The 27,258-nt window shown below is 43.9% G+C and overlaps 2 protein-coding genes across 17 annotated transcripts in view; one reads left to right on the forward strand and one right to left on the reverse strand.

Annotated features, from left to right (window-relative positions):
- The window catches only part of PIK3CA (phosphatidylinositol-4,5-bisphosphate 3-kinase catalytic subunit alpha), a 42,088-nt gene extending 29,047 nt beyond the window's left edge, over positions 1–13,041 (reverse strand). For 2 of the 11 annotated variants that reach the window (XM_038145279.1, XM_038145281.1), the window contains exon 1: positions 5,183–12,440. The gene's annotated coding sequence lies outside the window, so the exon portion shown is untranslated. The other 9 variants (XM_038145278.1, XM_038145280.1, XM_038145276.1 and 6 more) reach the window with 9 other exon arrangements.
- A 156-nt stretch (positions 13,042–13,197) lies between these two features.
- Positions 13,198–26,473, forward strand: ZMAT3 (zinc finger matrin-type 3). Of its 6 annotated transcripts, none has more exons than XM_038145293.1 (7): positions 13,198–13,405; positions 18,605–18,921; positions 20,434–20,553; positions 22,268–22,434; positions 22,545–22,645; positions 23,639–23,859; positions 24,442–26,473. In XM_038145293.1, the coding sequence occupies exons 2-6, from the start codon at positions 18,661–18,663 to the stop codon at positions 23,848–23,850; spliced, it is 861 nt and encodes a 286-aa protein (XP_038001221.1). In that variant the 5' UTR covers positions 13,198–13,405; positions 18,605–18,660; the 3' UTR covers positions 23,851–23,859; positions 24,442–26,473. The 6 variants fall into 6 exon arrangements, with proteins under 6 accessions (XP_038001221.1, XP_038001215.1, XP_038001217.1 ...); XM_038145292.1 differs by lacking the exon at positions 13,198–13,405 and adding exons at positions 14,880–14,911; positions 15,143–15,284 and having other exon boundaries at positions 23,639–26,473; XM_038145291.1 differs by lacking the exon at positions 13,198–13,405 and adding exons at positions 14,920–15,107; positions 18,195–18,289 and having other exon boundaries at positions 23,639–26,473.
- Positions 26,474–27,258: the final 785 nt, after the last annotated feature.

Genomic DNA, 27,258 nt, shown 5'->3' on the forward strand with positions numbered 1-27,258 from the left:
CTAGCACAAAACAATCTCTAGTTTTGAGATTCCATTCAAAAAGAATAAACATACACGAGGAAAGACAGCAGGAAAATAAACATGCCTTCCATAATACTTGCTTCCAGATACACTTAGCATATGAATGCTAATTTATATAACCTACTTTCTTATAGGATAGAAAGTAGCTATCATCTGATATAGATGGTATAGTTCCTTATTAAAAATATGATATTCCAAGTTTAGAAAATTTGCTTTCAGTAAACTATGACAGTTTTATCACCTCACAGATGAAGACACGCTCTGCATGTCAGGGAGGAAATCTAGGGGAAAATATTATTGTTCACTTTAGCAGACAAAGCCTGTCTGCCACCAGCATAAGCATTTTGAGGCTCTGCAAGAAATTCTTCCCTCTCTAAAGTACCAACTAGCAAGAAATGTAACAAGCATACAAGGAAGCAAGAAGTGCACTGTGCAGTAATATTGTATTGAAGTATAAAGTATGGGATGCTCATGCAAAGAGGTACACACATCCCAGGGACCAAGCACTGAACAATCTGCACTGCTGTACACATCAGCCAGCGTTTCAAAACCCATTCAAAGGACAGACTGAACACTCGATACAATTCTATCAGCCCACGGTTGAAACTGAATGAGTCATTCAGCAAACTATTAATTGAAGTCCATTAGTTTCTCCAGTCACAAGACAAATCCCATTACACTGTTTGTACAGACAGGATGTAGCAATGTTTTATAATATTTTGTGGCATCTTTGGTATCAGAAAGCTGCTCATTAGGATCTATGTCTGGGTTTGATTTCTTTTCCAGGCAGACATTTCCTTTAGACTCCTAGCATTGCCTTCTATTCATTTAACAGTCCAACAATTTATGATCCTGATTTACTGTGCCCTCATCTGTAGGTTAAATGATTTTCCTGATTCTCTGTCACACTGACAGAAGTATCAATTACAGGTATGACCCCAAATAAGCTTTTATAATGTACTGTTGAATCCCCAAAACAGAAGCTGTGAGTCTGTGCAAATAAAAGAGTTCCTGGAACAAGAACACCACTTTTCAGAATGCAAGGGACATTTCAACCTTTCTAAATGCCAAAATGTTTTATTCTCACCATCAGACAGATCAGGCACTCTAAAACATGAAGATAACTGGACAGAGTTGTCTGTCTAATTTTGCTGCTGTCCAAACCTGCTGTGTGGTGACAGTAAGACTGCCCCAGACTAGGTATTTTCAGTACTGTCCTTTTGTTCTTCCTGTCTGCCAAGCTGGCACTCTTCCAGAATCCAGGAAGACTCGGACAAAGATGTCCGAAACTGTCCTCCATGAAAACATTATTATACACAGATTTAACTGGTAAAAATACTGCTTTGTTCAGAACAGAAAACAGCAGACTGTTGCACTGCAGGCGTGTCTGATTCATACGTATTGCCATCATCCTTATTTCCCAGAAAACCTGCAGATACCCGGAACTCCTTATCTGATCACAAACAGCAGCCCAGGGGAAGCAAACAGGAGGATTTAACACTGTCAAAAACATCTCAGCATTTCGTTTCCTTCTGAAATAGACAAGTATTTCCAAACACTACCAATGTTATTTGTAGTTACCCATTTCTTCCACCCTTCAAAACCAGTGCTGAGTACATTTGCCTTATTCTAGACAGAGCTAAAGACCCCTAAAATGATTGGCAACATCTGTAGAATAATAGTACTGCTGAAATATTGGATCTTTTTCCCTGTGAATGCAAAAACCCACTAGAAATTAGTGAAAAGCAGATTCGGTTTAGTTAGATGTGAGAATATGGGGTGGCTACATTTCAGAGCTGTTCTCTTTAAAGTTATCTTACATCCAGATTTTTTTCCAGAATACAATATTCTCCTAGTGGCTCTCAGATACTACGAATAAAATTAATGGTGAGGTCATCCTGAAAAAAGAAGAACTCACTACCATGTATTTCCCAAGAGGAACTATGTGTGCTGTTGCTGCAGGATCAAACAGCTGAAACAAATCCAAGATGATCAATTTTAAAAGATTTACTATTCTGGAGTATTTTTTTCCTCTCCAAGTGAACCAAAAGACATTTGTGAATTCTTATTCTGAAATCCCCCTGCTCGCCCTCCCCCATCCATGCGGGCACAGTGTTTATAGCTTCCCTCGCTGTCTGGGAGCCATGAAAACAGGATCACGAGAAAGAAGCATTTTCAAGTTGCTGGTGACCTCCAGAACTCCCACTAGGACTGTGCCTTCTCCCTAGGGATCCCATGACATACCAAAGACAGAATATCTGTCCTAGAACATTTTCTTCCAGCTAAAGGCAGAAATTTTTCTCTTTGTTAAACAAGGAAAAGCCTGGAATTAAATTTTCTTTTTTAGTCCAAAATCATTCAGTAATTCCATCCCTAGCTCCACCTCAAAGGACAGGATTTTGTTATTTATAGAGGACTAACAGTCATAAAGCACAAAAAAGAATTAGAAAAGCAACATATCATCTATTTACTCTTCACATATCTATTTACTCATTATTTCAGCAATTAGCTTGGCTTGCTGTGTAGCAGGATGAGAATTACCTTTCCACCTGGCTCTGTGCTGCTCCTCCTCAGTAGGCTGTGATCTCTGAAGGTCAGTGAGCAGCACCCAAATTCTTTCAAGCTGTTTAAATCAAAAGCTTTAAAGTTTGCCAACAAAATCAGAGCAACATGCCATTTTGTACCCACAGAAATAAAGTTTTCCTTTCGTCACATATTTTTGTTTAATACTCTATTTCATATGGCTGAAAAACATTGTTTTATGGGAACATCAGGAACTCACAGCACACCACAAAGCCTTACTCTGCTCCTCGCTGCAAATATTAATGGTTTCAATGTCAGCTTTCACATGCAGTTCTGTTTTTGGAAATTAGTGAAATTAGTGCCAGATGATATAAACAAAAGCTTACTCTAGAATGTAACTAATGAAACCAGGTTTGAAAAGTAACAAATGCTGGTTATATAACTAAAAAAAAATTATAAAATTCCACCTTAAATAATGCTGTTTACTTTTCTTTCCATGTTTCTTCCCATCCTCCCACCTTCCTGGGATATTTGGAATGCAGACAGTAAACAGGATCCTTAAAAACAGGAAGTGCTGGCACACAGACAAGGAACCAGAGCAGAGTTAATCCAGGTGTTCTGCGCTCCAGTCGACTCTGAACCCCCACCCAACACAAGCAGCTGTGGAGCAGCTAGGGCCAGGGCCTTTCCCAGTGTTAATCTCCCCAGATTTGTCACCTTGGCTTTTAGAAGTACTGCTGCAGCACGATGAACCTCCAGTTGCACTGAGGAAGAGGAAAGATTTCCTCTCCCAACTGTGCCTACCCAGAAAGACAGGGAAAGAACTGCAATAAAACTCCGGAGGCAGTGCAGACCTCACACAGTTACACTTACCTCTCTAACACAAGCAACGGTGTCAGGAGTGTTCAATCATTAATTTACATTCATCTTTATACAGAAGTCACCCTGTGAGCCCTTTCTTTACTAAGAAGCAGCTGGAAAAGACATCAGACTCAGACTGACTTACAGTATCTTGTTTACTTCCCATGTAACATTTCCTAGGATGCAGTCTGGCAGCAACTTTAAATTGAGATAAAGTGTTTCTGCTGTACTAAGTTACTCCAGACCCTGAAAGCAACCAATGTGTAAAACCAGAAACACTTTTGGAGTGGCAGTGGATAGCACCATTCTTGCATCTTCACAGATTTTTAATAGTAAGCCTAGAACACTGAACTGGAAACAGAAGTTTCAGTTCTGTAATCCAAATATAAATTAGCTTTCCAATTATGCTATCTTTACAGACTTCTGCAGCCAAATAGTACTTAACAGGAGCATGGGTTTAGTCTGCATGGACTTACTGAATTCAGTTAGCAGAAATCGTTATCTTTTATTTACTGGCTAACAGAAGACAGCATGCAGCTTCATTTTTGTTAGAGGATTTGTAAGGAACCACATGCCTCAGCAAAAGCCATGGAAGTAGGCTGTTTTGTTTTTCTCTTTGTTTAAACTCCTCAACTGAAAAACAAAAACAATGCTTTCTCCACTGAGCTACTCCTTAGCTCCCTTTTCAAAACCATTTGTTGAGCGAAGGAAGTTTGTAGCAGAGTTAACACAAAGGCACAGCCACTGTAATGAAAAAAACTCAATTCCACAGCTAAATACACTTGTCCTATAAACAGCTGAAACTCACACAGTTCTTAGCAGGTTATCCTATAAAAGACACATGGAATAAGACAGCAGCAAACAAATCCTGTTCTGTGCAAACCCTGCCCTGTGGAAGCTGTTTTCTACTTCCACACGAGCTACAATCACAACAGGAAAATACCACAGCTTTTCAAGGGTCAGTCACAAATGAAGTCCTACTCCCTATCACTTGTTTGTGATACAGAAAATGGTGATTACCTAAATATTCAGTCGGCAGTAGATGATAAGCCTGCTAAGAGGTAAACAGCAACAGTTTTCCATAAAATATTTTCAACAGAATAAGATTGCCCTGCCTACCCCCCACACCAAGAGGGGATAATATTCATCTGCAAAGAATCTGGCAACACTAATTGCTCCCATCAGGCTTCATCTCCCTAAAGGTTACAGATCCCTTTGGTGTACTGCACCTAAGCACATAGGAAAACTGGGCCTTCTATGTGAAACAACACTGCAAGACTAAATTCCTGATTCTGTAAACTTATCTGACTGCTTCATGTAAGTTACAAAGAAAACAAAGTTCGTCTGAAACCTCGATGAGTGTTTATTCTCATTGTCACTGTTGATCCTGCTAGAACAGCACTTTTCTCTGCATTTACAGGTTGGATACCACAGTTGTGATGCTCAAGACATCAAAGCATTTGCATTTGTGTTCAACAAGTGCAAACAAACATGATCCACTGTGACCATGTGTCAGTAGGCCCTGTGTGCTCCAGCCTGAAGCACAAAACCAGCTCTGGCATCTGGGACACGGTTCTTCAGCATCCCTAACCAAATGGCTATCGCTGCTGTACATGACTGTTAGAAGCATCTGTCATGATTTGATGTTAAAGTTCCCTGTGCAAGTTAATCTGCAAATGAGATCAAATGCCTGTTCAACAATATCAACATTATTCTGCCATATTAAGTGTAAGGGAAAGAGGAGAGAGAGAGCGCAAGCAGGAGAGAGAGTCACCACCATAGATCCTGCGGTGTCCCCTTGGTCCTCCAGTGCCCTGGGCTTCTTCACAGTGGTGGCAGAATCCCACGTGGCTCACTCCCAGCCAGTTTTAAACCATCCCTCACTGGCATGAGAAGCTTGAGTGGTTTTTGGTGCCTCATTAGCATGGCAGGTGAGAGTGGGCGTGGCTTTCTGGATCCTCATTAGCATGAGGCACAGTGGGAGTGGTTTTTGGGTCCTCATTAGCATGAGAGGTGAGAGTGGGTGTGGTCTTTTTTTGGTGGTCATTTAGGGTCTGCTCTGCGGGTCATACAAGGCACACATCTGCCAAAACCAAGTGTCCTTTTTGTGACCCCTCTCCTTGGCTTGTGTAGCTACACACTTGTTCTATAACACACCCCAACGGAGCACTGCTGTGAAAAGCATTGCCCTTGATCAGAACTGAAACTCTTCATTTTTGTGGCTCATGCAGGGGCAGCTCTGGTGTTTCTGCAACAAGTTTCACCACTGAGCAAGTGTTTAAGGCAGATGCTGGAAATGTTATTACCCCTTTCCTTACAGCATCTGCTTCGCAAACGTGTTGTACAACACAAGCATAGTAAGCATGGGACTACTGAGACATGAAGCTGTGTGCTGTGCATCCCTTTTTCCTCTACTTCAAGCTGTAAGCCAAATTGTTTCTCTAACAAGGTCAGCGTACCAGCAATTTGTGGTTGATGCATCAGAAAGAAATGACTAGTGTTTGTCTAAATAGATAATGTTTGTAGTGAACATGAACTTCCAAAGAAGTGACATAAGCTCATAGGTATTTAAGCAGTGACTATCAGCCACTCTCTGCAGTAGTTTAAGGATTTCCCAGCTTCCCAGTTTAGAAAGTCACTTCCATATCCAGATTAAATGGTCTGAGACTAGGGCACATGCAGCCTACTACTACAACCAGAACTTTGTAAGAAGGACATATTAAACTGAAAGGCCTTCATTTTAAAAAAGCCAATAAGATACTGGTAGTAATCAGTCACAGCTATTGAGAGAGTTTTACACATTTACACACAAAAGGAAGTATTTTTTAAATATATGGATGGTTCTTTGGAAACATTTCATTAATGTTTCGTAGGTGTGTATATTCAAAAAGACTGAAATCAGTTTTCAGCCTGGTGAAGTTTAACAGCAGAACAGAAGAGAAGACCACAAAAGCTCAAGTGTTTTGGATTTAATTTCCACCCATTAAAAAAACAGCAATTAGGGAAGCGTATCTATCTTGCAAAGCATCTTTTCTGTTGTTTAAATAAATGCCTGCTCACATACCAGGACAACAAGAGACTGGAATCTATAATCATGGTTACACTTCCCATATCACCCTGAAGCTGTTTGTGATACTGCACTATCTGCTGAGGTACAATGAAAAGCCTGGAAAAGAGGTGATGAAAGAAGACCTGAAGAGCTGGATTACAAAGCACTTTGACAACATATTTAAGAGTTTCCATAGTCAGGAATAGGTTTTGCTATCCTTTTCTTCATGTATAAACTTTGCCATTTTATTGCCTGTTGGCTTCTGTTTTCATCTTTATCTCTTGGTGGCAGTTTTTTGCCATCGCTCCCAAACTGTCAAAACATTCCAAGCTGGAGCTATCTGAGATCAAGGGAGTGCTGCTGAGCAGTGATAACAGCATCAGTGCTTTATCCTCCATTTCAGAGCAAGCTGAAGAGGAAGGCAAATTATTAGAATTTTAGATGTTCAACCTTGGTTGAACATGAGCAAAAGAGTTAATCTTTACCTTCTCAAATAAAATGTTAAAATCAATTTAAGCCCTTTCTTTTAACTAGCAATCTCTTATCCAAAACTTCAAGGAACTGTGTAAGTTTATCCTCTCCAATTACAGCATTACAATTTCACTTATTACCATCTTACACTAAAATACAAATGCAATTTATCACAAATCAATCTTTGTAAAAAACTTGCTAGACTGGCAGTGGAACTCACAGGCACATCCTCAACTGTACATCACAATCAAGACTATTCCAGATGCCTGGCTGTTGCTCAAAAAATAGCCCTTAAACACCAGAGGGTTTCTTGGGACAAGTGCTCTTTTACAGTACTTAACACCTTAAAATTGAAGATTTCAGAGGTGACAGCATGAAACTGCATGAAGATAAAACACAATATATTTATCACTTCCCTCCCACCAGTGGAGACTGCCTTGATAAACTGGCAAGTAGAACTGGTTGTTCAACATCCACAAGATGAGATCCACAGAAGAGCAATTTTCAGTGTTATTAGTATCACTTCCACTTTTATTATTAGTCACAGCATTTCCTGATTATTCTGTAAAGAGCTGGGAATATAAATAAAAAAATGAAGACTAAGTGTTATGTTTTAGAGTCTAAGCAGTTTAATGACACCACAGGCATGTTTTGGAGTATTTGGAATGCTAGTTTTGACTTCCCTTTTCCCAGAGGAAGTTAGCTCTATCTGGAAACTTCTTATGTTAGCACTATTAACTTCCATCTTGCAAACCGTGCCTGTAGTCAAGAGCCAAGTTAAGTGTTTTCCAGATTTAATGAAAAATATCTTAATGGCACAAGCACTGAAGCTGGATCATAACATTCCTCCCCGCAGAAAGCATATTTATTGAGTTTTGTCAGAACTGGAATGGAATAGTTTGAGAAAGAAACAATTCCTCTCCACTCTGCCTGGTAAACAAGCCTTTACCCCTCTGCTCATTCTCCCCCGTTTGCACTTGCATTTTCAAGCATTCTGTATTTAGTTTGCCAATGTCTTTGAAGAGATTAATCTCCTCACTTTTCCAGCAACTCAGATGTCAAAGCCCCAAGGTAATGTAAATTTTGTTCTATTAGATTCAGATCACAGAACAGGCATGTATTTCTACTTATGGCTGATTAGTCTCAGATGAAATGCTGAATCTTGAATATTTTCCTTTCAGTAATGTTCAAAGTTTCTTGCATTTTGAGGATGCTCAAGGATTATTTTTTTCTTTGTTGACTGGTGATAGCTAAGAGAAGGACCAAGGTTGCAACAAGGAGTAATTTCCTTATTCAACAATTTAGTGTCCTCTGCAAGGATCCACAGCTAAAGAACTGACAGATAAGGACACTTTTCCAAGACAACAATTGTAATTTCACCAGAAAAGTCATGTTTTTGAAAGGAGTGGGAGCTAATTTAACAGCAAGAGTTAAAAATCAGGAACAGTCTTGGAACATATTGGGCAAGAGTCATTCATCACAATTAACTGCTAGATTAAGTATTGGCAAAAGACTAACGAGTATGAAAAAAAAGAAAAGCAGTGAAGTCTTAATGACAGATAAGTTTTTTGACATGTTGTACAATCTAGGAGGCAACCATCCAGCTTTCTCTCTTTTCTGTTGGAGAGAAAATAATCCAAGGGATGATTCTCTAGATTTCTTTCCCTTAGAAAAGGGTCAGAATATACAGATTCACCACAATAAATGTGACTCAGCTGACTCAAAATTTCAGGGAACTCACAGTCAGGCTTAGTCAATTCAGTAAGTCTCCTGTGTTCAACAAATACGCTCTGTGGTTCACAACCCTCAAAAGCTGTATTTGCAAATGTTTAACCAGAAGGTATGGGCAAAACTGCCAAAGTTTTTCTGCATAAAAATCCACGAAGGTAAGTTAGTTAAAGCAAATGTGGTAATGAGTAGACGAAAACCCCAAACAACAAACCCCAGTGTCTTTGGGATTTATCTAACCCTCCACTGAAAAGCAACAGGACATGAAACCAGAGATCACTGAACCTAAAGCTGTATGTTTGACCCAACTGTTTGTTCTTAAACTCGACTGAAGCTGCCACTTCTACTGCTGCAAGTCAAGCAAAAGCTTCACCAGTGCTGCATCATTTTTCCCATTCAACTTGACAGAGGTAAGCTGGCCTCTTAGAACTTTGTTTTTACATTTCTGGAGCTCAGGTATGTGAGCACAGTTTTCCAAAGACAGACTATAACCATTCCCAGGAAGCTTCCTTAGCAGACACAATTGACCAAGTGCGTTTATCCCCTGCTTTGCTGGCTTTAAGAACACTGGAAATAGAGAACAGGTGATGATGTCTACTGTCCCTCACATTCCTTCTCTAAAATACACAGGCCTCTTAGACTGCCTCGCACAAAATCTGAGCCCAGAATTAACTACAAAAATACTTTTCTAGAACTCAAGTATAGATACATCCCATATAAAACAACATATGTGCTAAGTATTGCTTAGACTGAGAAGTCAGATGCAGAATTACATAAACTGTACTCAGTCTGCTGCATTTCCATATGACTACAAGTAAACATACAGGATTTATAAAAATGCCTCTTTTCCTTTTTTAAACCAGTTTAATTCCCCCTGCCCCCTAGCTGGGCTTGGTTTTGTGCTGGGTTTTTTGTTTGTTTGTTTGATTGATTGTGTGGGTTTGTTTGTTTGGATTTTGTTAAAGTTAATACTATACCACTGCTGCAAGAGCAAAAAAACAACCCAGCAGTTAATACTCAGAGTATTATTTCTGGTTCATTTAGCACTTCATTAGCCATTCAAAAATAGATCTGTAGAACAAATTCAGTTGGGAGGAACCTCTGGAGGTTATCTTGACCAACTCTGTAATCAAAACAAATCACATACATTTGTTGTCCAATTAAATATAGAGAGAAACAAATCTATTCTCTCCACTGCTCCCATTTGGATTAGGATACTACAAAGAGACAATTGTAACAGAATTCTTTGCCATGACACATTCAACTTCAAGAGAAAAGAAAATTCCCATCCAGTTTTAGCATAAATATTTTTGTGGCCTCTTCTAGTCATAGCTACAGACAGGCATCATCCCCTTGGAGCAGCTGGATGTCTGGCTTTTTAAAAGGATGAGACAAAACTCCCACAAGCCTGGAATGCAATGCATAAAAAGCTGCAAAACCCCCAAACCTTAGCTCACACTAGGAGCCACATCTGTTGTCGAGTTAGCCAAAGTGCAAATTCTTATTCTTTCTCTTCAAGTGCCCCCCCTCCAACTCCATCACACACACAAAAAATGCAGATATGGCCCACTTTTTTCTCAGTGGGGAGTATTTACTAGACCTCACATATTTTTCAGTAATTACAAACCAGTATGAAGTAAGACAAAACTTAGTTTTATCATATTGTTTGAAGACTAAACTAGAAGGACAAGTTTTGCAGGATTATTTTTGTCCAGTTATAAGTAACAAAATCAGTTTCTGCATCAGTATTGAAGTTAAAGCATCTTAGCTTCCCCTCACCCAAACACAACATTGCTCAAGTGTCCTATCAACTACAATTTTTATTAACCTTTATTAACGTACTCAACTAGGCAAAGCAAAGCTACATGATACCAGTCTAGAGCTGCTATTATTTCTGGTGTGATTTGGAATTAATGCATCATCATCCCAATTTCCTGTCCCCCCGAACAAGCAAACAAAACCAACAGCAACAATCTTCCATTTGGAAATGAGTGATGTTTGCAAGGCGTTCAGGGTATTCTTGACACCAAGAGAGTCTGCACCAGAAGTCTCAAAGATTGCATAATGAGCTGATGTTCTAAGTACAAAACATAAAAAAGCAGTTTTTGCAGACTGCATGTCAGCCTTAGGCTTGTTGTCTAGTCATCTATAGATAGTTTTAACTCAGAAAGAGATTAAAGTTATGATGATCATCAAGGCTGTCCCAAGCTGTATCACACATGAGCAAGCCACCAAAAAAGCAGACTACACACACTAAAATTGAGGATCTGTGGATCAGGAAGCCCATTCCTACACCACAACCCCTTTTAAAGGTGTGCTTTTTTTCCCAATAACTGGAAACCTCTTGTGAGGTTACTTGGTTTGTTTTGTGAGATATCACGAGGGTAAAGCACGAACTCTTCGCTGGCTGCAGAAATTCATATTCTAAACCTTTGAACAACTTTTGAAAAAAGAGTTATCCAGGAAAAAGTATTCCCCGTTTGCTCACAGAAAGCAGGAATAGCCTGATTATCAGAGAAACAGTTAACTAAGTATTGAACCACTTTATGACTTCCAATAAAGCACAATTGCTTCGTAAACAAATCAGCTACGCTCCCTTTTCCAAAGAATACTCCAGAAAGAAAAAAAAAAAAAAAAAAAAAGAAACAACCCCCCCAAAAAACCTGTCAGAGCCATCATTCTTGCAGTAAATGCAACAACAAACAGAATAAACTTGTCATTGATACACAATGACAAATTGGGGCAGCCAATTAAAACACTTTGGCATGGATTTGTAGGCTGGGATTCTCCTGTCCTGAAGAAACATCAAGCACTGTCTCCAGGTTGCTAAGAATGGCACCAAGTTAACACCTAGGAAATGCAGGGCATCTCACCAGTCAAATTCCAACTGCAGCTCTGCACCCGCTGCATTTACTGTCCTAATGAAAAAGTGGAATATTCCATGGATCCTACAGGAATTGTGTGATTTCATAAATTCCTCAGCCAACATTGTGAACTTGGTTGATGTGTGCTTTCTCTACATTGGCTAAAATATGCTTCTAAATATGTTCTAAATAAGTAACAACTCTGGAAGTTTTCCAATGCTATTCTTTGAGAATAAAGTTATTTATTGTGAAGCTTTAAGTTCACATGGGGCTGTATTTTAGAACAGCTTATCCAGCCAGTTCTTCATAGCAGACACATTATTAAATCCCATCACCCTGGAATATTCCCAGGAACTAACAAAGTTTACACACAAGAAGTGGACTTTGATAATTACATTGCATTATAGAATTGCAGCATGGAAGCAACAAGTATGAGTACACCTCTATAAACTCACTGTGAGATGGAAGAAACTAAAGAATGAGTCAGATCATGATGGGAAAGTTTCTAACTTTATCCTATGCGATAAATTTGAACATAGCTCAAAGCAGGGATGTGAAGGTACAAATAACTAACAAAAAAAATAGATTTTTTTCGATTAAGTTCTACAAAATCTAGACTCAGGACCCAATTTACCACTCCTTTATAAGACTGCTGCAGAATTAAATCAAGAAAAGCATCATACCGTCTACTTTTAAAATATATATATATACTTGCCTCCTGTTTGTTCTGAATAGGTACTTAGTTCAATCAGGTCTTTAGTCAAAAAAGAAAAGAAATGTACACAAAAATTATAAGAATTAGAAATATATCCATAACAACTACATAATTAGCCTAATATCTTAATAACTTAAGGAATACTGAAAACAGCTACAAAACCCCCAAAGGAAAACAAACAGGCAGTTTGTGCTAGTTTGGCCAAAGTTTTGCTAATAGAGAGTCTACGAGAACACACACAAATGGCAAGAAACAGCAGTTTCACATTTAACATCAGTACAAACCGATCTCTGGGCAGCACAAAACAGGAAAGAAGGTTTTACAGGTAGCAGGGACGAAACACTGCTGCTGTCAGCCGAGTGCACCTGGAAGCAGGAGCTCGTGTGCCAGGCTCCCCACACACACCCACACCCATCGGGAGAGGCTCTGCTCCCAGCGGCATCACCCAGCCCCATCCCCGGCGCTGCCGGAGCACATTCACGGCGCACAGCTCCACTCCAGGGGTGGAGACACCCACACTGCAAAACAACAAGCCGCTATTCTTCCTCTCCCGGGTCGCGTCCCTGCCAGCACCCCGAGCGCGGGATGCGGCGGAGGAGCTCTCCCTGCCGAGCGCAGCCCCACGGCCCCTCAGCCCCGCGCTGCCGCCCGAGCCCCCTCAGCGAGCGGCGCTGCGGGAGCGGCCCCTCACGACCCCCGCCGCGCCCGCCTCACTCACCCGCCCGCCGCGGCCTCCCCGGGCCGGCCGCGCCCGCCGCGCCCCGGGCCGCGCCCGCCGCCTCCCGCCGCTGCGGCCGCCCCGCTCGCCTCGGCCGGTGCCTGTGCCCCGGGCGCGGGCGGCAGCGGCGCCGGCAGCCGCTCCCCGACAGCCGCCGCCTCCCGCACGGGAATAACAGGAAGGGAGCGGGGCTGACCCCGGATGGGGAAGGCACCGCCCGCCGGAACGGGAACCGCGGCGGGGGGAGGCGGGCGTGGGGCCGGCGGTGGCGGGAGCGGGCCTGGGGATCGAGGTGTGCGGGGCAATCACGGGCTCGTCGTGCCCCGGTTGTTGCCCTGATGTCGCTGACACCACCGTGCCCCGCACATCGCAGCGCGTCTGGCCCAGTCTTGACCCTTTTCCCACTTGGACCACCAGGTTTCTTTACAGTCAGCTGCCACTGGCATCAAGTCGCTGTACGTGAGTCCGGTGTTTTGTTGAGAGTGCCTCGCCAAGCGAATGCCCGTGCAAATTGGAAGTCGAAGGGAAATAACATTGTAAATACGCATTCCCAAGTGGGTGTGGGTTTTCAGGGTGTGAACTGAGAGCGCTGGGCTGGGGTACCTCGGTGAAAGCCAACAAGATGCAACAAGTGAGGGTAGCACTGAGGTGATGACAGGGAGGAGGGACACGGTTAACCTGCGTTATTAATTGTTAAGACGTTTTGGCAAATCACTCTATTGTCAAGGGGTATTTATCCTTTCAACAACGGAGATGGCATAAGCAAGTTTTGGAGCCAGGTGAGAACATGGTGAGGGCGTTGGTACATTCTCTTACTTGGAATAGTTCTCCAAGCCCTAGGATCTAGCATGGGACCATATTCACAGCCGTGGGCAGGCTGAGATGCTGCAGGCAGCACTGCAGTAGGTGGGAGCACCAGCCGTGCAGGGCATGGCAGAACACACCCTGCAAACCCAGGGCAGAGCAGGCTCCAGGAGCATTCCTGCTGGCAAACTGCCCCTTTGCTGCTCCGGCTCCCCATCACCACAGCTCCTGATTCCAACCTGCAGCATCCTTCCCAAAGAGATCCTGCAAGGGAGCCAGAGAGGGAATTTCGACAAGGGCATGTAGTGATAGGACAAGGGGGGATGGCTTTAAACTGACAGAGGGCAGATTTAGATCAGATATTAGGAAGAAATTCTTGACTATGAGGACGGTGAGACCCAGGCACGGGCTGCCCAGAGAAGCTTTGGCTGCCCCATCGCTGGAATTGGACAGGGTTTGGAGCAACCTAGGCTAGTGGAAGGTGTCCCTGCCCATGTCAAGGGGGTTGGAATGAGATCGTCTTTAAGGTGCCTTCCAAGCCAAACTGTTCTATGAATCTGACAAATGGATTTTTTTTTAAAAGATCTAACAAAAATTAGTAACAATCAGTGTGTCAAACCAATAGATTGCCAAGTGGGTTGGCTGAAGGCTACTGTAAAATCTGGGTGATGGTTTCAGCCTGTAGTGACTTCTCAGCACTTTCCTATTCCAACAAAAGGAGAGAAAAATCAACAGAAACTCCACATGCTTTGAAACAGGGTGGCCCAACCACACGGGTGAGGCCTTGGTGGCTCTAGGGGAAATCATTACTCATTTTGACTACGCGCAGCATGAATAAGATGTTTATATATGCAAATCAGGTTCATTGTATCCTCTGCTGTGAAAAAAAAGAAGATAATTATATTAAAAAAAAAATAAAATAAAAAAGACTAAATGCCCTTGTGCAGAAGCACGGGTCCGGACTGAGGAGCATCTGGAGCAGCTCCTGGGGGTGTTTTCCCCGCGGTGCCCCGGGGCGCGTTGGCGCGGGGCGGTTCGCGGCGGCGGCTCCGCCCCAGCGCGGCGAGCGCAGCCCCGTCCCGCCCCCGCCGCCGTCACTTCCCGCAGCTGAGTGCGAGCCCGAGCCCGGGCCCGGCCCTGCGAGCCCCGGCTCCGCGGTAGGTGCGGGGTGTGCGCGGGGGGCTGGCAGGGCCGCGGTCGGGGTGGTGCCGGGGTGTCGCCCCGGTGCCGCCGCCGCGTTCCGAGCCGCTCGGGGGATGCGGATGGCTGTCCCTGCCTCTCTCGGCTGTGCTCGGTGCCTTCCCGGAATGGTGCGGCGGTGCCGTGGGCTTGCGGTGGTTCCCAGGCAGTAAGGTAGCAAGGCTTGTGTTTTTTAATTGCTCCCCCAGACTGCGAGGCAAGCAGCTTTGCGGGAATGCCTGCGAGGAGTCGGGGTTTGCACCCTGGTTTCTGATACCCCCGTTGACGCAAGGGATGGTTCTGAGTTGCCAAATGTATATCCCCATCAGCGGAGGGTCAGTGCACCTTAAGGTAGAGCTGTGCATGCTGTGTGTTTGTTTGCTGCTGCCTTCAGTCCCTGCAGCGTTATAAAACAAGCTGCCTTTCAGGGGGAAGGGTGTAGGCCCAGTCCGTGGCCAAAGGAAACTTTCTGGCACAATTACATTAAAAGATGTCCATGTATTGATAGATGAGTGAACTTGAGAAGAAATGCTTCCTGTCTCGAAGACAGGGCAGTGAAACTCACTGTTCACCATTTCTGCAGCTTTCATCTCTGTTGTTAGTTGCCTCAGCTGCATTTAAAAAGCAATTCTGGTGGGAACACGTCGATTTCTCACTGTGGTTTATTCTTTTCTCCAGGGAAAGTCACGCCATGCATTCCTCATCCTTAGATGTGAGGCCAGAGCAGCTCCTTTCCAAGCTCTATGCTGTTGTCAGCCTGGGAGCTTGCTCCCCTTTGGGTGGGCATCGCCAGGCTGTGGCACTCGTGGAGGCTGGCTCTCCTCCTTCAGCGCTGCCCTTGGCATGCCCCAGTGAGAGGAGGGACAAGGGCTCTGCACCTGTGCCCCTCTCATCCGCTCAAGGACAACTGGCATGGGGTAGAAGTGTATCCTGGCATGGCTGAGCTCTGAGAGGTGCTGTCCTGAGGCAGAATGGCTCCTCGGCTCGCCCTGGAGAGCTGCAGGTCCTTACCCTGCCTTGGGCTGTGCTGGCTGGGGTCCCTGCTGATGGAGGTGCCGTGTTCCTTTGCTGTGTCCTAGGGTAGAGCTTTTACAGCTTCTCATGTGAAGGGAAAGGAGGGGTTAAAAATGTTCTTCTTCCTTTTCCTGGGCAGGGTAGCTGTAACAACCAGCAGTGGAGGATTAAAGGAACCTGGAAATAAGCTGATTTTTTTTTCTTATAAATAATACCAGTAAGAGAGAAATGAACGTAACTTGAGCAATTTCAGTGGTTAAAGATCACTGTCAGAGGAAAACCAGAATTACAGACATTGCATAAGCCAAATCAAGAAGTCTTACTATGGAAATTGCTCATGCAATTCAATTTTATCTTCAGACAACTGCTTACTTTAGGAAACAGTAAATGACGTTACAGTTAAAGATTTTCTAAGAATATTGCATTATACCTTTTCCCCTGTAGATATAGATCCTGTAAGCACTGTTTCCTCTTGTATATGACAAATCCCATTTGTGACAGTTGCAGGAAAATGCAATGCAACAAATGCTCATGCAAAATTAAGCAGATGAATCTCAATTGCCATTTACTGTACATCTCTTTATGTTGCTCTAAGAAGTATTTGGCTATAATTCACTCTCATTTTAAGGTAAGAGGCCCATTATACTCATGTAATAAAACTCTGAAATTAGCTGGCATGCTTACCTGCTTGCATACTTGATTTAAACTGCCTTGGTAGGCCTGTGTTGTGATGTATTTAACCAACATGAATATGAACTTGTTCCATCTGTAGTCCTGCAGAAATTAGACTGTCTACAGAGTACTAGTTGAGGAAAATAAAGATAAAAAAGTTGTCTTCTGTTCTGTTTAACCAGGGTCATGTGGGCTGAAAATAGGAAAGGGGTTAGGTAACACTACAGAATTTACACTGCTGATGGATGATTTGCCTCACCATTCCTGTGTGTCCTCTTCCTTCCTTGTGGTGGATTCCAGCTCTGAAATTTTGCAGAGCCTTGGTGGTGGAGGAATAATATAAACATGAAAACTCATGATGGCTTTGTTATTGCCTTAAAACACTGTCCCCAAGCCAGTGCATACTGCCTTTTTTTTTTTTTTTAATAATTTAAATTTTTTTCTTTACCATTAATATTAGTAATAAGTGAACTTCCTCCAATCTTGTATTAGAGTAAGTTTGGGTTTGAGATAAACATTTCAGAAATTATTTTGTCACTTGAATACTTTAGTCTCACTCATTCATTTAAATTATGTTTTATTTTTCCTAACAGAATACAGATCTCTCTGGGAAGAGAGATCCAAAGATAACACACTACCTAAAATTGTAGGCTTCAACTGGGATTTTCTGTAGCTTGAGTGTGGAAGGTATTTATCTTCAGCTAATTTTAGCAGATTGAAAATCCCGGAAGTTACCCCAGATAAATGCTATCTGCTTCTTCAGGTTCCTAAATGCCTTTGATGTCCCTATTTTCAAAAGCGACTCGGGAACAAAATTCCTTGGTGGCATTTCATTTACTTCTCCCTAATTTTCTACAAGTGTTGCTTTAAAATGCAGATGTGTCTCTTTATTTGCTTAAACAAATGAACAAAGCCCAGAGCATAAACATGGCTGGTGCCAATGCAGCCCTAGCTGGGAATGATCTGCAAAGGCCAAGATAATGCTTCTCTTGATCCCAGTGTGGCACTGAACAGGATTTGTTATGATAAGAAGCTAATAAGACATGAACAAAAGTAGCTGTGCCTTAATTCATAATGTCACTGCTCTGTATTATTCTAGGGATGTTCATCTGGGCTGTAGATGTGATTTATAAACTTTAATTGAATAAATCTCTCAGAACTTCTTGTTGGAAATGTGGAGCTAGTTCTAATAACTTGAATTAACTGAGAAATAATTGAATAAAGGTTAATATGAGATAAATTCTCCATTTTGCAGAAGAAGATGTAGCTTTAAATGTTTCTCTGCTTGTAGTTAGTAATGGAAATGTGAAAAATAGCTCAAGGTCGTTCAAGAAGACCATGGGAGAGAGCCCTTGGGAGCTGAGTGCACAACAAGGTGTGCTCCAGCTCATTCCCATTCTTTCTCTTTTGTTGTCTTACTGGAGAAAAGCTTTTCCTCAGGAAAGTCTTTGTGAGTATTTGAGGCATAGATGTGTTTATGTATTTTGCTTCTACCTATGTACAATAAATCTGCTTTGAAGTATTTGGATTCTTCGTAAATGTTCATTGCAGTAGTCTGCTGTAATATTTGTGTAGGTCTTGGAGAGTGAGCTTGTCCTTGGGCTGCCAAAGGAGGATGTGGGCAGTGGTTGTATCCCCCCAGTGACACAGCTCTGTGTGCTGTGCAGGAGGTATGTCCCCACTTCTCGTGGGCATGGAGCAGTGGGGAGAGTGTGCTGTGGTCAGGTGCTGTGGGTGTCAGGAATCTTCACCTGCCTGGAGGGTGCCAGGGGACCCATGTCTTATATAAGTGTCTTGTAATCTGGCCCTGGTTGTCTGGGATGCTGCTGTTCCCGTGGGCGGTAAAGTGTTGCAAACTGACTTTATCCTGCTTGGCATTTTGAAAAGGCATGAAGTAGAGGCAGTGGAGTTACAGGGATTGCCCCTGGATCCTTGATGTTCCTGTTCTTGTTGCTTATTTCAGCATTTGTGTCTTTCTGGTCTAGATCTGAAGAAGACTCCTCCTCCTTCAGCAGTAGCATGCCCATAGTCTTCCTGGCCAATGATTCTTCTACAGCAAGCAGGACTTCTTCCTCATCCTGAGAAGCTTTCATCCCTTCCTATGTCAGTGGCTACAAGGCCAAGAGCCAGCTCACCACCAAAGTCTCTTGGACTGGGGCCTTCCCTTCATCACACACAAGAAGAGGAATTAGCCAAGGTGGTGGAGCAGGACCCTATGCTGGAGGAACTATGTAAGCCCCTGTGCTGTAAGCTTTGCAATGTCACTCTGAATTCGGCCCAGCAAGCCCAGGCTCATTACCAGGTAAGGAGAGCAGCAGGAGGCTCAGCTTTTGGGGCTGCTGCATCTGCAGCTTGTGGAGACATTCCTGTGCCAGCACGAGCACTGCCAGCAGCGTTGCTGTGGTAGCACAGAGGGAAGTGTGGGCTAATGCAGGAGGACTAACTCAGCTTCTTGAGGGGGTTTTGAGTGCTGCACACGAACAGCAGCATTCAAGTTCCTCATCTGGAGCTTCTTCTGCACCACTTCATGGACTGAAACTGCTCTGTAGACATATCTTCACCCTGCTTGGATCTGCTGGTTGTCCAGACCTGCTGCAGTGTTTTCATTTAAGGTGTTGTTACTGGAGTTTTTTGCAAAAATGCTGTCCATGGGGACAGAGAAGTGGTGCCAAGATGGCATGGGTGAAAAAGCAGACACTTGTGATTTTTCCTTTTTTTTATGTAACCTGTATTTAACATCTACACTAGTTTAGTAAAATTGACCTTCTGATTCCAGACATGATTTTGTGAGGCCTGGACAGGTGTTTTCTGCTGGATCCAGCTGTGCCATTAGGAAAGGGGCTGCTGCCATGTGTTTATCAGGGTCTCCTTTCTGAGGCTATGCAAGCACTGATCTGGTGGGGCCTTTTATGCAAACACTCATCAGCAGGGTTGGCTCAGATCAAATTTATTTTGTTTAAGCTGATCTTGTTGACTTGTCTGAAATAGGGTAAGGACTCTGCATATGTTTCCTGCTGAAAGGTGGAAGATGTCAGCCTTGCATTACCCTATTTTCCTACACCCTCTCTGCCTAGTGCTGTGTTTGCATGAGTATTGGAGATAGTGACTTTCTCCACCAGTGAATGCAAAGGGTGGTTGTCCATAACCTCAGGACACCAGACTCAGATTTCAGATTTCCTGTTGGCCCTGAAAAAGTGGTATCGTCCTACTGAAGGGGTAGTTTGGATTGGCATTACACTTTTAACATCTTATTTTTACAGAATTTCTGCCATGAGGGGACAGAAGTGAATTTTTACATAACTTGCATTTGCCTTACTGTGCAACCACAATATACATATACATAGTCTCACGTTATTCTGTCAGGCTTTCACAACACCAAAAACACTTATGGTGTATGTTTTTCAAGAGAAAATAAAATCTGAAGTAGGTTTTAAGTTCAGTCTCATGTTTTAATTCAAGCTTACAGTCTCATGAAATCTGTGTTGTATGTTCAGGCTTATCAAAAAACTGTACAAACCAGTTGATAGTCTTAAAACACAAAATACTGGTTTTAAGTGTAATGATAACAGACTGAAAAAGTAATTGTAAGCTTATTGAGAAAATCAGCTGAAGATGGGGTCCAGTCATTCCAGGTGTTGAGCATTTTGGAGAAAGGGAGGAATGCCTGGGTCTCTTAAATTCAGAGCTGGGTGACAGCTCCTTTACCTGAGCTGCCACCTTCATGGGCACTTTCTCATTTCAATCTTTGGATCTTTTGTCTCTCAGAGTAAGATACTATTATTAGGACAGTGATTAATCTGGGTTATCTTTGCAGGGTAAAAACCACAGTAAGAAACTCCGGAATTACTATGCTGCCAACAGCTGTCCGGCACCTGCCAGGATGAGTAATTCTGTTGAGCCTGCCCCACCTCAGGTTGTCTCCCTTCCAACTCAGGTAAGGCATGGCAAGAGGACTGAGATCATGCTTGTTTGTCACCTAACCCCCGTAAGGATAACCAGATCTCAGGCTTGAGGATTACCGAAGGAGTTGGGAAAGAATTTTCCTTGTGAAGGCACAGAATGGTGGAAATGGCCCATTGTGAGCTGTTTGCTTTCCTTTGAAGATGCAGATATTGATCTGCCCTTGCAGCACAATGTTGGACTTCAAATGTTCTATTTCTGCCTGGCAAATACTTTGATTCCTAGGTAAGTCCGATGTGCTGCTGATTATAGCTGTGTAAGGGCAGGTACAGAACAGCATTGCTGGAATTGGATTTGGATGTGAGGGTGTGGCATCCGCTCTGCACACTCATCCCTCTGTTGTGTGGGGGAAGCCTACATGGAAAAAGTGCTTTGGTGCTCCTACACCCATTGCCCAGGGCTGTTAGCTAATTCCTCTTTTGTTGCTCCTTTTGAAGTGCTCATTCCTGTGTGCCGAGTGAATGGATTGTTCCCTCAGTGATCCAGATTAATTCTGTTTTGGGCACATTAGAGGAAAAAAAAGATGGTTTTTGCTGTCTCCTTCTGGAATTCATCCCTTGGGTTTATCATGAGATGTGACAGCTAACCTGGCTTTTGCCTGTGACTGCAGGGAAGCACAGCTGGGCCATAGGGATTGAAGCTGTGCCTGTCAGTCCCCACAATGTAAGCCTGTGTTGCCTGTAGGGAAGCAGAGAGCATTTGCAGAGTGGCAGACTGTTCCTGGCCAGAGGGAGATTTGGCCCCGTGTAAATTGGCATTGCAGCTCATGGATGTGAACTGGGCACGGGGATGTGGCTGCTGTACCTGCCAGGGTATCTGGTGGTGTGGTTTTTAATGGAGGAAACAGCCCATGGCAATAAAAATACCTCTGGGGCCATGTGAGGGTTCACATTGTAAGCTAGAAATCAGAACTGTGTGTGTCTCTAAGTTTGAGCAGTATCAAAGGAGATGTGAAAGAATGTTGACTTGTCAAGTGCTGCAGTGACATGGCTGCATGAATCACTGCTGCTGCACTGTTTACAAAACACTTTTCCCTGGATGTTACGTGCTGAGGAGGCATGGTTCCTGCCTGGATCACTGTATGTGGTCTGACTCCACAGACACATGAAGGTGTCCTTCACATAGCAGGAGCTACTCATGTGAGACTGGGTCCTTCCTTTGAAGTCTAGTTCCAGATGTTCTCCCACCTGAAGGTTAAGGATCAGAGGTTTGGTAGCTTTGCTACTGTTTTTTTTTTTTTTCCCTCTTGCTGTGGTCAGGGAGCTGTGTAAAGACAGGGTGCTGTGGAGAGATTAGGTGGACTGTAAATAGGAGAGAGAAGCACCTCTACCTTTCAGTGGGTGTTCCTCAGAGTGAAAGTCACTGCTCATCAGCTCCCAGCAGTTAGGAGTTAAATCACGGCTGTGATGTAAACAAGCCTCTGTGGCTGTTGCAGAGCTATTTGTTCAGATTGCTTTTCTCTCCACCTCAGGCCAGGAATTTGCAGGCTCTCCTGGAGGCCAGGCAGCAACAATGAATTTCTTGTAAGAACACTTTGGGGAAAACTCAGAGTGTCCTAATCCATGGGCTTTAATTCCAGCTCTCCTGCTGTCTGATGAGGACGGCAGTGGTCTCAGTCCCTGTGATTGAAATATTTCAGCGATTTAACCTTCTTGTGTTTCACATGCTGTCTCTCCCTTTGCTGCTAGATGGGATCCAGTAAGCCAGGTGGCCGAGTGATCTTGGCTACAGAGAATGATTACTGCAAGCTTTGTGATGCCTCATTTAGCTCTCCGGCTGTGGCACAGGCTCACTACCAAGGGAAAAATCACGCCAAGCGGCTGCGTCTTGCAGAGGCACAGAATAACTCATTCTCGTAGGTATTGTTCAACCTTGTGTCAGGCTGAAAGCGTGTGGCAGTGTCTCTGGCAGTCCTTTTGTCAGAAAACTCTGAATTGCAGCTGTTCATATTTGTTTAATCTGCAGGGATGCCTCAGAACTAGGCAAGCGAAGGGCAAGGAAAGAAGGGAACGAATATAAGATGATGCAGAACAGAAGAAACATGTATGCGGTTCAGAACAACACAGGTAACTTGGAGCTTGCATCTATTCTGTAGTTGGAATAGTAATTAGTAATAAATAGACTTGTCTTTCTTCTGTTTCTGAGGTCTGTTTTAGCAGAATGAGGTTGTGAAAGGAGCTGGTCCAAGCTCTGCTGATCCTTCATATCTGCATGGTTTTTTTTTCCCAGCTGCTAAAGTTGCTTTGTTTTGTCAGCCTGCTTGTTAGTTCTTTTTCTCAGTTTGTAACTTAATTTACCATCTGCCTGTCTCTGAGGCTGCTCTAAGTGGTGACAGTTTTCCTGCTTTATTTTCTTGGCAGGTGGCCAGGTGCTTTGACTCCTACTGTGGCACATCAACCTGTACTTCACTCCCATGACCAGAATGAGAGAGCATGTTAGCCTCCCTCTAAGACCATCTGTTCCTAGCATAGAGTCCTTCCTCAGGTGTTAGATACTAACTTTGCCTCTTTACTATGATTTAAAGAGTGTATTACAGCCCCCAGTCGGGCATTTATTTCTCTATTTCATTTTAAGTTGTTTTACAAGCACACATTAGCTGAAACCCTGATTCCTGGTGAAGCTTGGTTTAATCATGTCATTCTAATCACTGTCATGTGGAACAGATAAATCTTTTCAAGTTCTAGTAAATATAATTTTGTGAGCTTTAAACTGAGGCAGCTTAATCCAATCAAAATACTCTTCCAGTTCTGGAATTAGATGGTTAAGAAAAAAAAAATTTATTAATTACTTAAATTATTAGATTCCTGATTTTCAATAAGACTGGGGCATTAAGCCCACTCTACTACTTTATAAAATTCCAAGTGCTGTCCTGTGTGCTGCACCTCTGTAAATCTGGAAACCAGCAGAGCAGTTGTGGGGAAAATTAGGCTTGACTGCAATCAGCTAAAGAATCAAATCCTTGTCTGCTTTCCAGTCATTCATTGGACTTAAGCATTGTCACTGAGCCGCCTCAAGCTTTGATTTCTCACAGGTAAACCAGGCTTTTCTGTTGTCTCCAGGTCCCTACTTCAACCCGCGCTCGCGGCAGAGGATCCCCCGTGACCTGGCCATGTGCGTGACGCCCAGCGGGCAGTTCTACTGCTCCATGTGCAACGCGGGCGCCAGCGAGGAGCTGGAGTTCAGGCAGCACCTGGAGAGCAAGCAGCACAAGAGCAAAGTGTCCGAGCAGCGCTACAGGAACGAGATGGAGAACCTGGGCTATGTCCAATGACCACCCTCGGTAGTAGTTTGCAACTAGAGCAGCTTGTCTCTCGCCTGCTGTTTGCCACATGCCCTGCTTTGTGCTCCATTGAGTAGGAGTATGCTCTCGAGCTGTACATGTAACACCTGCAAACTTACTGGTATGGTTAGGTTTTTTTTCTATCATAGTCGGCAGGATGACGCTGTGCAGGACATGAAGTGTTTTTGGTGTTTGTTTGCTAATTATCTAAGGCTCTTCATTGTGTTGAGTGGCGGGGAGGAACTGTGTCTTCTCCCCAGCCTTCTGCATGAATATGCAAAGCCCAAGAAGTGCTGGAAACTTCTGTGGTCCTACCACATGGGTGGACCGTGTGCAAAGCCCACTCCCCTCTTGGCACCAGAATGCTTCCCTACAGCAGACTGAATCTCTGGGCAGCTTGTAAAAGAGGGGAAGGAGTAGGGCCTGTGAATGTGTGAATTAGGTGGTGTATTTGTCCACACTTTGCTGCTTCTGGCCCCCATTACAGTCCAGAGTAGGTTCTTTCCACATCCTTGTAGAAAGGCTGTGCATACCTCTTCTCCTTGGAGGATCTTGCCTCTTACTGCTTCCTCTGTGATGCAGATTCCATTCTGAACATCTGACACGGATTTCAGCTGATTAGCCCCGTTCAGAAATACTCGTCTACTCTTGATATTGTTGCCTGGACACCTTAATATACCATGGGTGTAGCTCATCTCCCTGAAGAGAATCTCTGGGGATCTCGGTGGCTTAATGAAGTGAACTGGAAAGCAGACCTGTTCAGGTGAGATGTGCTGTGCTCTGATTCTGCCTTAGACTAAGTCAGGTTGAGAATAGGTGGAAGGAGCTGTCAGCTGTGATTTCTTTGCATGTTGATGTACAAGAGAGCAAGAGTTGGTCTCTGGCTTGCAGTCCTTGCTCTGGAAGAGCAGGGCTGCCTGGACTCTGGGTAGCAGATATTGGTGTGTCCCACTTCCATGCCATTCCCTGGGCAAAGCCTAATGGGTGTTTATAGTGCAAAGATGAAGCTTCTAGCTTTGAACTAGGGCTACCAATATTGGTTGACTTTCCCCCTCTCTTTCTTTTTCCATCTCAGGATGGGTTTTAATTCCATTCCTTGATGTATACTTGACTGTTCTAGGGACCATCAAAAATCCAAAGTTATGTAGGATTTAAATGTCAGGGTGATGATTGTTTGAGTAACATCTTTTTGGCCTCATGGAAGTATTCAAGAAACTTGTTAAGCAACTTTTGAATTGTAGACAAACTGAAAAGGTGTGTGTGTTTGTTTTGATATTCCTTAGCAAAAGTAGGAAGGGGAAAATGAGCAGAAGTAGGACTGTCAATTATTCTTCTGCTTGTCTGGGTAGATGTGAGGAGCTGTGATTGGAGTCCATTTCACAGTGTCATTCAAACATGGTCTCCAGTGGCAAGTGCAGCATGAAGGTGGCTTTCGTTGGACCTGATCCCCCACTGTGCTGCTGTAGCTGTGCACTGGTGTAGCTTCACTGACTTCAGTGGCAGGTGCAGAGAGAGGGTCCAGGAAGCACCATGGCTCATCTCTCAGCCCTCTTCAGGCAGCTGGAATTAGATGCAGCTCCATTAGTTTCAGTAGGATTTTAGCAGGGATGAATTGTACCTAGTGATAGTGTTGAAGGTAGCTCCCCCGCCTCCTTTTATTGCCGTTCTGATCCCGCCTCTTGCATTCCAGAAGGACTTTCTGCTTGCCTTAAAAAATGAAGAATGAGTAACAAAAACAATCCAGATAGTCTTTATTCATCTTCCCAGTCCACCTTCAAAAGGTCTGTTGCACATGGCTGCTCCTCAGAAATTGACTATTGTTTTCTTCAGCTCCCTGAGTGAGCATCAGGGAGCCATACAACCTGAATGCAGCCTTCCTAAATCCAGGCAAGGTGAGTGATTGCAAAATAGTTGAAAACAAACCCCTAGATTCTATGATGATCCTTGCCCTCCAGATAGAGGCAGAGGAATAGGTATCCTCATGAATGGGATTACTTTCCCTGCTTTGTGCAAAACTCAGTTAAATGGGGTTTGTGCCCTGGAGCATGTGAGAAGATAGAGCAGTGCCCAGGTTGTAGAGCACTCACTGAACAGTTCTGACAGCTTTGTAAGTCTGTTTCTTCTGTGCTTTCCTGCCCCTGCCTCACCCTCTGTGTAGCCTTGAAGAACTTTGGCCTTTCCAGAATCTCTCATAAGCCTTTCCCCCTCATTGTTTGTATTGACAGAAGGGCTCTGGTTTTCTCTTTGTGTCCCGTCCTTAGGTTTGCCAGTCTGACACCACTGTCCAGAGGGACAGAGGGAGTTAGATGAGCCTTCCCACAATGTGCTTCAGCACAGTGATCCCTGCACTGTGGTTAAGCATCCCTCTGGCTGTAAGTTAAAGCATGGCATTTCCTACAGGCTGCAGTTAGTAGCAGAAAAACAACCCTGTGTGAAATATGAGCTGGAGGAGCTGTAGGTACTGCTGCTGTCTGGCTTACTGCTAGGTATGAGGAGGCATTTTTGCTTGCTTTCACGTGTCCCAAAAATCAGCTGTTCACCACTTAGCTTTGGTTACTGCTCCTACTCCCAGCCCAGCCATCTGCTCCTCATTTGGCATTTCCAGTGACTGCTGGAGATGCTGGTTTGGACTGCTGTCAAAACCTGGTTTGCTCCAGCTGTGCAGACGTGCCACAGCCCAGCCATGTGCTTTTGGGAGGATTGTGAGGGATATGCAGGGGGCTGTTCTTGCAGGCTCTCTGCTTGGGGCTGAGTCTGGTTTGGAGTGGTGGCTTCAGTCTGCCCTGAGCAGAGAAGCCTGAATCTGCTTTGCTCTGTTCAAGGGAGTGCAAGTGAATGTGATCATCCTGGTGATTTCAGAGTGGTGGCTTGTAGAGCAGGTGTACAGCAGGCAGTGGGACTCAAGTGACAAGGTAGGACAGATTTCCTCCATGGAAGCAAAGATGTCTTGCTGGGAGGAGCAGCTGAGACCCACTTTGCCTGGTGCTCTGTTGTGGCCCATCCTGCAAGCTACCAAAGCTCTCCTCTCCCTCTTCAGCATTGCTTAATGACTTGTGATCTTCCCACTCCCCTTTCAGCATAGGAAGTTGGTGACTGCAAAGAGAAAACACCCAACCTCCCCATTCTCCTTAGGGTTCAAGACAATCCAAACTCATACTTGTCAGCATTAGATACTGAGTAAATCCTGATTTTTTGTGAAAGGTGTTCTCCAAACCACTGTTCAAAAAATACTGAAAACATGTTCTGGGCAAACCCTTTTGACGTGGGTGGGCTGGGGAGAACACTGTACAGCTGAAGTGCCATTTTCCAGACCCAGTTAATCTTTTTCTCATGTTAAACCAAGTACCAAACCCAAGAAACAGGACTTCTGTGAAGCTGTCACATTGGCCAGTAGGTTAA

The sequence above is a fragment of the Motacilla alba genome, chromosome 9 (genome assembly GCF_015832195.1).
Source record: "Motacilla alba alba isolate MOTALB_02 chromosome 9, Motacilla_alba_V1.0_pri, whole genome shotgun sequence".
NCBI lineage: Eukaryota > Metazoa > Chordata > Aves > Passeriformes > Motacillidae > Motacilla > Motacilla alba.

Excerpts from the sequence above, each read along its gene's own strand:
- ZMAT3 (XM_038145287.1), top strand. The coding sequence starts at position 18,661 with ATGATTCTTCTACAGCAAGCAGGACTTCTTCCTCATCCTGAGAAGCTT. Across the intron at positions 20,554-22,267 it reads TTGTCTCCCTTCCAACTCAG|ATGGGATCCAGTAAGCCAGG; the intron begins GTAAGGCATGGC and ends CTTTGCTGCTAG. Across the intron at positions 22,646-23,638 it reads TGCGGTTCAGAACAACACAG|GTCCCTACTTCAACCCGCGC; the intron begins GTAACTTGGAGC and ends TGTTGTCTCCAG.